At 43.1% G+C, this 13,658-nt stretch overlaps 1 protein-coding gene across 1 annotated transcript; it reads right to left on the reverse strand.

Moving 5' to 3' along the window:
• Nucleotides 1-11,610: 11,610 nt before the first annotated feature.
• her5 (hairy-related 5) lies at nt 11,611-12,881 on the reverse strand. The gene is made up of 3 exons (XM_020503576.2): nt 12,843-12,881; nt 12,397-12,492; nt 11,611-12,237 (listed from the first exon to the last, which is right to left on the reverse strand). Exons 1-3 carry the CDS (start codon nt 12,879-12,881, stop codon nt 11,749-11,751), a joined length of 624 nt encoding a protein of 207 aa, XP_020359165.1. The 3' UTR covers nt 11,611-11,748.
• Nucleotides 12,882-13,658: the final 777 nt, after the last annotated feature.

The raw sequence follows: 13,658 nt of genomic DNA on the forward strand, positions 1-13,658 counted from the left end.
AGAACGTCACGTTCTGAAGGCTACACAGAGCTAACAAAAACAACATCCCACAACCTAAGGTGGCAAAACATGCTGCCTAAGTATGATTCCCAATCAGAGACAACAATAAACAGCTGTCCCTGATTGAGAACCATACCCGGCCAAAACATAGAAACACAAAACATAGGGGACCCTCACCGCCGACCCCGGACTGGGGACCCTCGTTGCGGGCCCCGGACTGTGGACCCTCGCTGCGGGCCCCGGACTGGGGACCCTCGTTGCGGGCCCCGTTCTGGGGACCCTCTCTGCCGGCCCCGGACTTGGGACCCTCGTTGCGGGCCCCGGACTGGAGGCCGTCGTTGGAGGCTTTGTGCCATGGATCATCACTGGAGGCTTCGTGCCATGGATCATCACTGGAGGCTTCGTGCCATGGATCATCACTGGACGCTTTGTGCCATGGATCATCACTGGAGGCTTCGTGCCATGGATCATCACTGGTGGCTTTGTGCCATGAATCACCACTGGAGGCTTCGTTCGTGCAGCAGGCACAGGACTCACCAGGCTGGGGAGACACACAGGAGGCCTGGTCCGTGGAGCTACACTGTGCGTAGAGCCGGCGCAGGATATCCTGGACCGAAGAGACGCACTGGAACCAAATAGAGACATAAAAAGGCTATATATGCAAGATATCCAGGATATCCATGATTCTTATCATTTTCGTGGATACTGATGATGGCTCTTAGATTGTGTGGATACTGACAAGGGTTTTTGCATTGTATGAGTAATTTTAACAATTAAATCAACAAAACAAGTTGTCTTGACAGTCATTTAAAAATAAGGTATGTTATATTTTATTCATCTCAATATATGTTATCTTTCATTTATCTGAAAATATGTAATCTTTCAGTCATCTGAAAATATGTTACATTTAAGTCATCTGCATATATGTTATCTATTATTGATCTGAAAATGTTATCTTTCATTCATCTGAAATATCTTTCAGTTATCTGAATTTATATCTTTCAGTCATCTAAATATACGTTATCTTTCATTCATCTGAATATATGTTATCTTTCAGTCATCTGAATATATGTTATCTTTCATTCATCTGAAAATATGTTATCTTTCAGTCATCTGAATATTTGTTATCTTTCATTCATCTGAATATATGTTATCTTTCAGTTATAACATCTGCTAAATATGTCTATGTGACCAATAAAATTACATTTTGATTTGAACAGCCCAAATTTGTTGGGGCATGAACTCTACAAACATTCCACAGGGATGCTGGCCCATGTTGACTCCAATATTTCCAACAGTTGTATGAGTTGGCTGGATGTCCTTTGGGTGCTGGACCCTTTTTGATACAGACAGGAAACTGTTGAACGTGAAACACCCAGCAGTGTTGCAGTTTGTGACACAAACCAGTGCGCCTGGTGCCTACTACCATACCCCGTTCAAAGTTTCTTTAAAAAAAAATCTGGCCCATTCACCCTCTGAATGGTACACATACACAATCAATGTTGGTTTCTACATGATTCCATGTTGGCCTGGTATGGTTCCTAATCAGAGGTAGCTCAGAGGTAGTTGTCTATCGTTGTCTCTGATTGGGGATCATATTTAGGCAGCCTTTTCCCACTGGGTTGTTGTGGGATCTTGTTTTTGTGTTGAGGCCTGTGACGTCTACAGAACGTCATGTTATGTTGTTCTTTATTGTTTTGGTGAGTTTCATTTAATAAACATGTGGAACTCTATGTATGCTGCACCTTGGTCTGTTAATTCATTAGACGATCGTGACAGAAGATCCCACCACAACAGGACCAAGCAGCGTGCCCAGGAGGAGAGTGTATCCTGGACTTGGGAGGAGATATTGGATGGGAAGGGATCCTGGACTTGGGAGGAGATCCTGGCAGGACAGGATCGCCTTCCCTGGCGGGAGAAGCAAGGAGAGAAGGGAGGACAGCGACGACGCGGGAGTTTGCGGCCACAGATTAAGCCCAAAAGACAGGGGGGGGGCACACGGGGTGGTCGGGGGAGGCGAGGAATGAGCCAGAGCCGTCAGGGAGTCGAAGGAGGAACTCAACGAAAGATTCCGGAGAGAGGTGGTGTGGAGCGTGACACCAGTCCGGTGTCATCTGCACCAGTTTCACGCATCTGGCCTCCAGTGTGCCTCCCCAGTCCGGTACGTCCTGTGTCTCCTCCTCGCACTCGCCCTGAAGTACGTGTCCCCTGTCCGATACGTCCTGTGCCTGCTCCCCGTACTCGCCCTGAAGTATGTGTCCAAAGTCTGTTATGTCCTGTGCCTGCTCCCCGTACACGCCCTGAAGTACATGTCCAAAGTCCGTTACGTCCTGTGTCTGTTCCCCGTACTCGCCCTGAGGTATGCCTCCACAGCCCAGTACGTCCTGTGTTAGCTCCCCGCACTCGCCGTGCGAAGTGTGTCATTGTTCCGGTACAAGTTGTGCCGGTTCTACGCACAAGGTCTCCAGTGCCCCTCCACAGCCCAGTACATCCTGTGCTAGCTACCTGCACTCACCGTGCGGAGTGTGTCATCGTCCCGGCACCATCTGTGCCAGTTCTATGCTCCAGGTCTCCAGTGCGCCTCCACAGCCCAGTACGTCCTGTGCTAGCTACCCGCACTCCCCGTGCGGAGTGTGTCATCGTTCCGGCACCATCGGTGCCAGTTCTACACACCAGGTCGCCAGTACGCCTCCAGTCAGGTACATCCTGTGCCTGCTCCTCGCACTCTACCTCAAGTGTGCCTTCCCAGTCAGGTACGTCCTGTGCCTGCTCCTCGCACTCTCCCTCAAGTGTGCCTTCCCAGTCAGGTACGTCCTGTGCCTGCTCCTCGCACTCTCTCTCAAGTGTGCCTTCCCAGTCAGGTATGTCCTGTGCCTGCTCCTCACACTCTCCCTCAAGTGTGCCTTCCCAGTCAGGTACGTCCTGTGCCTGCTCCTCGCACTCTCCCTGAAGTGCGTGTCCCCAGTCTAGAGCCTCCAGCGATGGTTCCTAGTCCAGAGCCTCCAGCGAGGGGTCCCAGTCCAGAGCCTCCTGCGACGGTTCCCAGTCCAGAGCCTTCTGCAACGGTTCCCAGTCCAGAGCCTCCTGCAACGGTTCCCAGTCCAGGGCCTCCAGCGAGGGTTCCCAGTCCAGAGCCTTCTGCAAAGGTTCCCAGTCCAGAGCCTCCTGCGGGGGTTCCCAGTCCAGAGACTTCAGCGAGGGTTCCTAGTCCAGAGCCTCCTGCAAAGGTCCCCAGTCCAGAGCCTCCTGCGAGGTTTCCCAGTCCGGAACCTCCGGCGATGATCCACGGTCCAGTTCTTCCAGTGAAGATCCACAGTCCAGAGCCTCCTGTGAAGGTTCCCAGTCCAGAGCCTCCTGCGGGGGTTCCCAGTCCAGAGACTTCAGCGAGGATTCCTAGTCCAGAGCCTCCTGCGAAGGTCCCCAGTCCAGAGCCTCCTGTGAGGGTACCCGGTACAGAGCCTCCTGCGAGGGTACCCGATCCAGAGCCTCTTGCGAGGGTACCCGGTCCAGAGCCTCCGGCAATGATCCACAGTCCGGTTCTTCCGGCAACGATCCACGGTCCAGAGTCCCTGCGACAATCCACGGTCTAGTTTTTGTATTTCTATGTTGGCCTGGTATGGTTCCCAATCAGAGGCAGCTGTCTATCGTTGTCTCTGATTGGGGATCATATTTAGGTAGCCTTTGCCCACTGGGTTTTTGTGGGATCTTGTTTTTGTGTTGAGGCCTGTGAGCTCTACAGAACGTCACGTTTTGTTGGTCTTCATTGTTTTTGTGAGTTTCATTTAATAAACATGTGGAACTCTACGTAGGCTGAGCCTTGGTCCGTTAATTCATTAGACGATCGTGACATCCTTCGACCTCACGTCTTGGTTTTTGCTCTGTGGCACTGTAGCTAAATCCCTGTCCACCCCTTTAATCTTTAGGAACTGACTATAACTCTGCATGCAGGCTGAGAAGCCCTCCTGGAACTGACTAGACCTCTGCATACAGTATCTCTGCTCTTCAGGAAAAGGACTGTGTTCCAGTATCTCTGCTCTTCAGGAAAAGGACTGTGTTCCAGTATCTCTGCTCTTCAGGAAAAGCACGGTGTGTTCCAGTATCTCTGCCTGGCTTCTCCATGTGACTGCTGGCCAAACTCTGGAGATCAGAAAAAACTCTGTTTCGTCAGCATTGCTAAGACTAAAAACTTAACAGCTGGTGGAGATGATAAGGAGATACACTGTAAAGAAAGGGAGATGCTGTCCATACCTGATCCTGTTGCCCCTGCAGAAGAAGGGTTCTCAGGGTCTCCAAGCTTCTGATCATTCTCCCTCTGCAATGCTTCTCCACTTATGGTTTGAGAAGCTGTCAAGAATAATACAATATGACTAATTAGAGAGAGGGTCGGTTCAACAACAATATCAAAGACACATTTAAGATATAGAATCAAATATGGGGCAAATGAAAAGTTTAAAATCACATATTGTACCTTTCTAGGAGAAATTGTGGCGTCAAATTGAGTTACTGATGAAGGTTTCATCTTCCAAATTCACTCGTTTTGTCTTCGATTTACAATATTCTGTGTCTGACGCTCTCTCCTCTCTAGTCTCTTCCAGACTACGAATCAAAAGTGTTATATGGGTTCGTCAGGGCAGTAGACTTGCTCAGACCATGACCTCTTCTCTGAAGGCTAATTTGTCGCTTGATCGAGAGAAGAAAAAAACCCCACAATATTTATTAAAAGACTGAAGGGGAAATCTGCCCCTGTTCCGTTAAAAAGCTTAGGGATGGGTGTGGAGAAATGCAACCTCTCAAATTCATAGACAGACGTATGGATGCAAGAACTGACCACCCATGATATCAAAATTATAGTTTGAACCATGTTTTGAGGCTGTATAGTGTTTGTTTAAATGTACTTTCTTAACAAACATTGGAGTTAAACAAGCTTACATTTTGGTTTCGACGGTTGAACTAAGCTCACGAGGCATTCATAAATTCTGTTCTTCAAGAATCAAGTAAAATAAATGGATGTAGCACCTGCAGATTGCCCCTCTAAAGACGGATTAAAACTCATTACATTTGGGCAACATTCTAACCTATTCCAAATGGTTTGATAAAGTCGGGTAGCCAAGAACTGTCTGTGCACAATGTTAAAAGATAAGGCTACAACATATTTACATATAAAAATAAACGTTATCATTTGTTTTGTTTAAAATAAATCAGAGTAGATATGGCCGGAATCAATTTGTCATTTTGCCCTGCTACATTTTATATAAGACCATTGAATAACCTTGAATAGCCTATGTATAACAAACAATGCGAAATATTACCATATTCAATGTTTTAATAGTGAAAGTAGCCGATAGAGGTGAGTTTGCGTTTCTTCTCCATGTTCCATGATTAAACACAGGGGTACGAGGAACATCAAAATCCGTTTTCAGCGCACGAGCCTACTTTTTATGTAGGCTATTCCAATAGCACTTTTTTGGCTCGTGGGTGCATGCAAACGTTTTAACACCCCATGTGCTATAACACGTGGCAGAAATGATGGTGGTAAATCCTTTGTGCCAAGGTGTTAAATGCTAACTTTTCCTTTCCCTTCTGTCGAAGTGTTACTATTTTCTCAGGCATTTAGCCTAGTCAATTAAAATATATGTCTACTGGAATTCTCTATTCGTCTACCTTGGCAGCTCATATCAAAGTTCTCATCTTCATTATGATTGTGATTAATTATCATGATAACTAAATCAGCAATCAGTCAATTAATCATAATTTATATTGAATTGATTGTGGACCATGCGTAATTCGAAATGAATGAAGCGCAAATTTCCAATTGTAGAATTTACAGCAATATCGAATTAGTTTACTCAAGTTTTTTTTCAGGCCTCGTGGACCACACCACACTTTGGTAATTAAATAGGCTACTGTATGAAAATGTCAAGAATACTAAAAAGAAGGATCTCTATTTTCAGTCAACAATTTGGACAACGGGACATATTTGGGATGAATTAATCGACAATTGTGGATTCGTTTGATAAAAAAAAATATTTCAATAGAGGTAGGCCTAAAATGGACCAGATTACTCTCCTTTGCGTTGTTTGGGTGTGGGATTGGGTTCATGCATTGCACGAGACAACAGACAAATGGTTTGTTACCTGATTAAATTTACTCCCGTTGGCAAAAACAAAAAGGTGGCATTTACTTTGCTATTTTCTCTCCTTGTATACTTCACACGTGTATGCCTGTGGCCGTGGGAATGGCCTGTAAACGTCGCTCACATCATGGATCTTTTCTAAACTCTACAAGGTGAATGGGTCAGCAAATTATGAAGAGTGAAAGCTGGTTCTCATATGGCAATTCATTTGATACACTGGCATATTCAATAACAAATCTTACTAAAAGCCTATTAAGAACTTTCCTCCATATGTAGCCTACCCACGCGTGAAATTAATAATTGTCTTTATGAAGCTGGAGTTGTTGCTAATTTAAAAAATAATTTCCATAATTTTGACCTTCGTAGAAAAGCAACTATTTACTACACCATCTGTGTAGCTTGAGGTAAAGACTAACTCAATTTGACAGCTGGATGGTGTGAAACATCTCAGGTAGGCTGCTGAACGCGTGGCTCTCGTGCCAACACGAGACGTGAACATGGGCGCTGAACAGATGACAATCTACTCATTTCTGTGGCAGAAAATAAACATTATACAACGATGGGCTTTGATTTGACAATCTGGCTAAAAGTATCGGTCTCTAAACCCTAATTTACTGACTCATATTCAAATCATACTTAGCCAACAAATAAGACCATGTAAATGTAACGTGAAGCTATAAAATCAAACTACTATATAAATAAAATGTTTCGTTTTTTATTTTTGTGTGGATAGACTAAATGCTCTCTGTTCTTTAGTGCGCTTTGACCAACACATCCTCAGTGGGCAGTTCTAGGCTAGAAAAAAAGTCCTCTGCCTCATTTAATCCATTTACCACCGAGCTGGTAAATGCGTTTTAGTGAGGGATTCCGACAATAATAACAATTTAACACGGTATTCTAGTCAGCTTGGAGAAAGATTCCCTTCGAATGAATCCTTAATCAGATTTTCGCTTTTAACCCGTTTATTTATGGGCTTATCCAGGGGTGTTAAAGCAGTCCAAAGCTCCGTTCAATAGCGCGTCCTGTTCAGTGCGCGATCTAGCGGGACTAACTCCTCCTTTGATATAAGGTGTTACTATAGGCACAAGTGAGGCCTTGAAGAATGTAGGAGTTGTAATATGCAATTGTGGACACACTAATAATCCAATGAGGCGACATTTTTGAACGTTACAAATAGCAAGTTTATGTTTAGCTATGACAATATTTTAATATTGTACTCTATTGAACACTATACAACATAGCTCGTGTTGGATTTGACATATGCGAACATATATTCACTGATGACAACTTTCTATTAGGCCTTTGTGCTTTTACCACAAAGCTCCTTCAAATCAAATTGGAGACTAATAAATCATTCTACATACAGTGAGGTCCAAAAGTAATTGGACAGTGACACATTTGTGGTTGTTTTGGCTCTTAACTCCAGCACTTTGGATTTGAAGTGATATAATGGTTAAAGTGCAGACGTCAGCTTTAATTTGAGGCCATTTTCATCCATATTTGGTGAACCGTTTAGAAATTACAGCTCTTTTTGTACATTTTAGGGAACTAAAATTATTTGGACAAATTCCATTATATGTGTATTAAAGTAGTCACAAGTTTAGTATTTGGTCCCATATTCCTAGAACGCAATGACTACATCAAGTTCGGGAACCTACAAACTTGTTGGATGCATTTGCAGTTTGTTTTGGTTGTGTTTAAAATTATTTTGTGCCAAATAGAAATGAATGTAAAATAATATATTGTGCCATTTTGGAGTCACTTTTATTGTAAATAAGAATATAATATGTTTCTAAACACTTCTACATTAATGTGGATGCTACAATGATTAAGGATAATCATTAATGAATCGTGAGTAATGATGAGTGAGATAGTTACAGAGGCATAAATACACTACGTATACAAAAGTATGTGGACACCACGTCAAATTAGTGGATTCAGCTACTTCAGCCACACCTGTTGCTGAAAGGTGTATACAATCGAGCACACAGCCATACAATCTCCATAGACAAACACTGGCAGTAGAATGGCCTTACTGAAGAACACAGTGACTGACTTTTAACATGTCACTATCATAGGAAGCCACCTTTCCAACAAGTCAGTGTGTCGATTTCTGCCCTGCTAGAGCTGCCCCGGTCAACTGTAAGTGCTGTTGTTGTGAAGTGGAAACGTCTAGGAGCAACAAAGACTCAGCCGGAAGTGGTAGTTCACACAAGCTCACAGAACAGGACCACCTAGTGCTGAAGTGCGTAGAGCCTTTTTTTAAATTGAACCTTTATCTAACTAGACAAGTCAGTTAAGAACAAATTCTTAATTACAATGACGGCCTAGCCCGGCCAATCCCTAACCCGGACGATACCGGGCCAATTGTGTACCGCCCTATGGGACTCCCAATCACAGCCAGTTGTGATACAGATTGGAATCAAACCAGAGTCTGTAGTGACAGCTCTAGCACTGAGATGTAGTGCCTTAGATCGCTGCGCCACTCGGGAGTCGAAATCATCTGTCCTCGGTTGCAACACTCACTACTGAGTTCCAAACTGCCTCTAGAAGCAACATCAGCATTAGAACTGTTCGTCAGGAGCTTCATTAAAAGCAGCCGCACATAAACATAAGATTACCATTGCCAATGCCAAGCGTCGGATGAAGTGGTGTAAAGCTTGCTGCCATTGGACTCTACCTGCCCCAATGCATAGTGCCAACTGTAAAGTTTGGTGGAGAAGGAATCATTTCCTGGGGCTGTTTTTCGTGGTTCGGGCCAGACCCCTTAGTTCCAGTGAAGGGAAATCTTAACGCTACCGCATACCATGACATTCTAGACAATTCTATGCTTCCAAGGTTGTGGCAACAGTTGGGGGAAAGCCCTTTCCTGTTTCCATATGACAATGCGGAAGCACAAAGCGAGGTCCATACAGAAATGGATGGTCGAGATCGGTGTGGAAGAACGTACTGGTCTGCACAGAGCCCTGACCTCAACCCCATCGAAGACATTTGGAATGAATTGGAACGCCGACTGCGAGCCAGGCCTAATCGCCCAATATCAGTGCCTGACCTCACTAACGCTCTTGTGGCTGAAGGGAAGCAAGTCCCCACAGTAATGTTCCAACATCTAGTGGAAAGCCTTCCCATAAGAGTGGAGGCTGTGATAGCAGCAAAGGGGGGACCAACTCCGTATTAATGCCCATGATTTTGGAATGAGATTTTTGATGAGCAGGTGTCCACATACTTTTGGCCATGTAGTGTATCCCCCCCACCCCGGTTATTGGTAATGGTGCGAGGTTAGGCTGTTTTATTTTATTTAACCTTTATTTATCAGGGTGAGTCAATTAAGAACAAATTCTCATTTGCAATGAGGACCTGATCCATAATCATGGTAACATCCATATTAATGTGGAAGTGGTCAGAAACATATTCTGTTCTTATTTACAATAAAAGTGACACAATACATTATTTAACATTCATTTCTATTGGGCACAAAATAATATGAAACAACCAAAACAAACAGCAAATGTAGTCATAGCGTGCTAGGAATATGGGACCAAACACTTCACTTTTGACTACTTTAATACACGTGTAAGTGAATTTGTCCAAATACTTTGGATTCCTTAAAATGGGAGGACTATTTACAAAAAGTGCTGTAATTTCTAAACGGTACACTCAATATGGATTAAAATACCATCAAATTAAAGCTGACAGTCCACACTTGAAACTCATAGTGATTGTATCATTTCAAAGGGATGCAGTACAGAGCCAGAACATAGTTGTCTACTGTGAAAACCTCACTGTATTTTAAATTAAGTTGTTAAGTCAATCTTCATCAGTTTCTACACAAAAACATGATGCGAATATTTTATAACATAACTTCATGGTACCTAGAACCTCTATAGGACTTGTCTAAATACAATAGATCTTAATGATTGATTTTTCAATTATTGGACTGTGTGGCTCATTTGGTGCTTGCAACACCAGGGTTCTGGGATTGATACCTACACGGGACCAGTACGAAAAATGCATTCACTCACTACTGTAAATTGCTCTGGATAAGTGTCTGCTAAATGACTAAAATGTAAATTATTTTATTTGAGTCGGGCCTACTACCCCTTGAATATTTCCTATTCAATGAATATGGTCAAGCTGCGAATGACCCCTGATCTACCTATCCACGCCTGAGACTTGAGATCAGAGCCGGTTGGATGCTCCAGACTGTATTACGATGCTCAACTCTCTGCATCTCAATGTCTGCTGATGGTTGCTCATGCCAGTGTAAAGTGCACCGTTTGTTTTAATGGTGATAGTTGGTCTTGTCCATTGACATATATGGTCTTCTCACCTAAAAAATGTGCAAATGTCAGGGCTGTTCTCAACCCAGGTCCAGGCCATTCACACTAACAGTGTGGGACAATGTGTTTTGATGGCTCAGGAAGAAGAACATTTAGAGCAAACAGACGTAGCAGCCAACAAAGTTTTAGACAAGAGTCCACTTTCACTCAATTTTAATATAAAAAAAAATACAGGACAACATTTTTTTGCCATGTTTAACATAAACAGGATGTCAGTGTTTCTCACTTGGACAAAACACTTTTTTAGTTTACAATGTAAACCAGCAAGACTAGCACAATGGGGCAGTAGGTAGCCTAGTGTTTAGAGCATTGGGCCAGTAACTGAAAGGTTGCTAGATCGAATCCTCAAGCTTACAAGGGAAAAATCTGTCGTTCTACCCCTGAACAAGGCAGTTAACCCACTGTTCCGAGGCCATCATTGTAAATAAGAATTTGTTCTTAACTGGCTTGCCTGGTTAAAAAAAAGAGTGAAACCACTCATCAAAAAATAAAGTTGAATGCAGTTTGTTATCTTATATGCCCTTAAAACGATAAGAAAACATGTATTTTAATCAAGGCTATATTGTCTAATAATATATCACCACACAAAGTCTCGTGCCATAGCAAGGCCACAGAGGTAAGGTTTATAATGAAAAAAATATACGATTGAGAGTCAAACATCTTGTTTACTATCAGTGGCTCAAAAAAATAGAAAGACTTGTGGTTTTTGAGCATGATTTAAAAAAACATCAACATTAAACTTACAAATATAATCAGCAGACATGCCTGAACCAAACGGTTTGACAGTGAGATTTCAGGCAGAACCCTGAACCCAAAGAAGCCAAAAAAATGACATAATGGGTTACATGACTGGTTATCTGATTCCCTTTTGTATTTTTAAATACACACAAAAAAATGTTCCAAAGGAAATTCAGTTTGCCATATTTCCCTTGTAGATATATACTAGACGTATGGAAACAATTGACATATATTGGCATTTCCACGACAGTATCTGTTCATATCATGAACAAATAAAGTAATCCATATATACAAGATGTACATTTAAACATTTAAACAAATGACAGTCAGTCTACCGACCGAGAGTCACACAGTTAACCCAGTCAGCCCCCACCTATAATTGTCTACTCCACTCCCAATCACTACCTATTGCCAATCAACCTTCTCCATCCCATCCCTGCTGGGCAGTTGATGAGAGGGCAGCTGTTAGAAGTTCTACAACCTTATCTCTGGTGCCGAACTGGGACCCCAACTGTGCAGATCATTGGAGGCTGTCAATCACTGCTGTGGCCATGGCCTCCACACAGAGTCACTGTGTTCCATGTACGGCTTGGAGGGGGAAAGACGCTCCATGTTACCGAGGCCAGTTCTCAGACCTGGGCCTGGGTGAGGCTGTGGCAGCTGCTGTCTAGCCAGGGGAGTTTGGTCGGGGGTGGAAGGTGATGTACCATGGAGCTGGGCAGATGATGGAGGATGGGTGAGCCCCATGCGGGACCTCTGAGGTGGGGCATCAGCATCGTGGCTGGGCTCATCCAACTCCTGGCTCTTGGTTGCAATAAAGTGGCTGACTTTTAGTAGGCATGACCTCATGCCCTCACGGTAGTTATGCTGCTTCCTCTTGCAGGGGGACCTCTGCTCTTCCCCACCCTCTTTGGAGTGGCCTCTTTTCGTTTGCTGATGCTGTTGTTCTCCTTCCTGCTCTGTCCTCAGGAAGTTGACCACACTCTCCAAAATCTCTGCCTTTTCCACCTTGGGATTCTTCAGTTTCTAAATAAACAAAAGTACAAAATAAATACATCTGAAAATACTCAGAAAAAAGACACAGATGTGACATAAAATGCTAAATGACCATAGATAACGCATTCATGGTTAAAACTAAATTAATCATCTATATTAGAGAAAATAGACCATCTTTATGTAACTCACCTCATTACTTGTGTTCTCCAACAACAAAAGTCGTAAGGTTTCCAGACTGTGGTTGATACGATCTCTCCTCCGTTTCTCCATGAGGGGTTTGGGGACCTGAACGTATAAATCCCTGAGTTAGGCCTATTCGTTTACTGATGTATAAAATTGAATGACAAAAACAGGATATCCCCGGAGATTATGTGCGTGAAGTGAAAAGAAAAAGACCAACATAAAGTAACCTAAAAACATCGGATTCAATTATATCATAATTTCCCAACCCAAGCAGCTAAAATAATAAGTAAAATCACTAAGCTTTACTGTAAAATTACAACAACACGTTTAGGCTTGATGAAAATCAGACGGAGTTTTGTGGCAATAAACAGCCTATCATCCATGCACCTAATTTGTACGAAACAGAAATGACAAATAATGAACTCTAATGAAAATGAAAAAGTTTTACTTACCCGTCTTACGTCCTTTTGATCTGGGAGCACAGTCTCCATCGTTTTCCTGACAAAATAATGTCGAGATGTTGTCTAAAATCAGAGAGGTAAATGGCGCTTCACATCTATAAATGCCGTAGAATACAACCACGCCCATTCGCGCCCTCAGTTCTACTTCATTTGGATTACAGTTATTGGATTACAGTTACCATGACATATACAGTCAATACATCCAGGCATAGCTATTGGTTTATTCAAGAAAGGGCACCACCCCTGATCCCAGATGCGCACGCCCTTGGCATCGAATAACACTATTGTTAGCGTTATTAGGCCTAGGCCTAATCCTGTAACCTAATTTCGTTTGAGAAATATCCCACTGGGCACCAACCATGTTGGTTCAACGTAATTTCGTTTAAATGACGTGGAAACAACGTTTATTCAAACAGTGTGTGCCCAGTGGGAAGGTTTATCATGTAATTCGAGAAATTAATAGTTCTTCATGATATCTTTATCGTCAGAGTAGGCTAATAGTTGGAAAGGTGGAAACTGCAAGTCCATGAGGTTCAACGTTTTCATAAAACAATACATTCCGACCAAAGTGAATGTCTGAATCCATAATATATGGCCTTTGTTTTAAAAACATGTTTATGTCAGCAAAGAGGACAGTTAAACATTGTTAGGGGGCTGTGACATTGGATCATATAGCATAGGCTACAATCATATAAAAAACAAGAGTTATCTTTATTCTAATGTTCCATTTGTAATGTATGCCTGTTGCTGGCCTTATACACCCACATGCCATCAATCGGGGCGGCAGGGTAGCCTAGTGGTTAGAGC

This window comes from Oncorhynchus kisutch, linkage group LG15, assembly GCF_002021735.2.
Source record: "Oncorhynchus kisutch isolate 150728-3 linkage group LG15, Okis_V2, whole genome shotgun sequence".
NCBI lineage: Eukaryota > Metazoa > Chordata > Actinopteri > Salmoniformes > Salmonidae > Oncorhynchus > Oncorhynchus kisutch.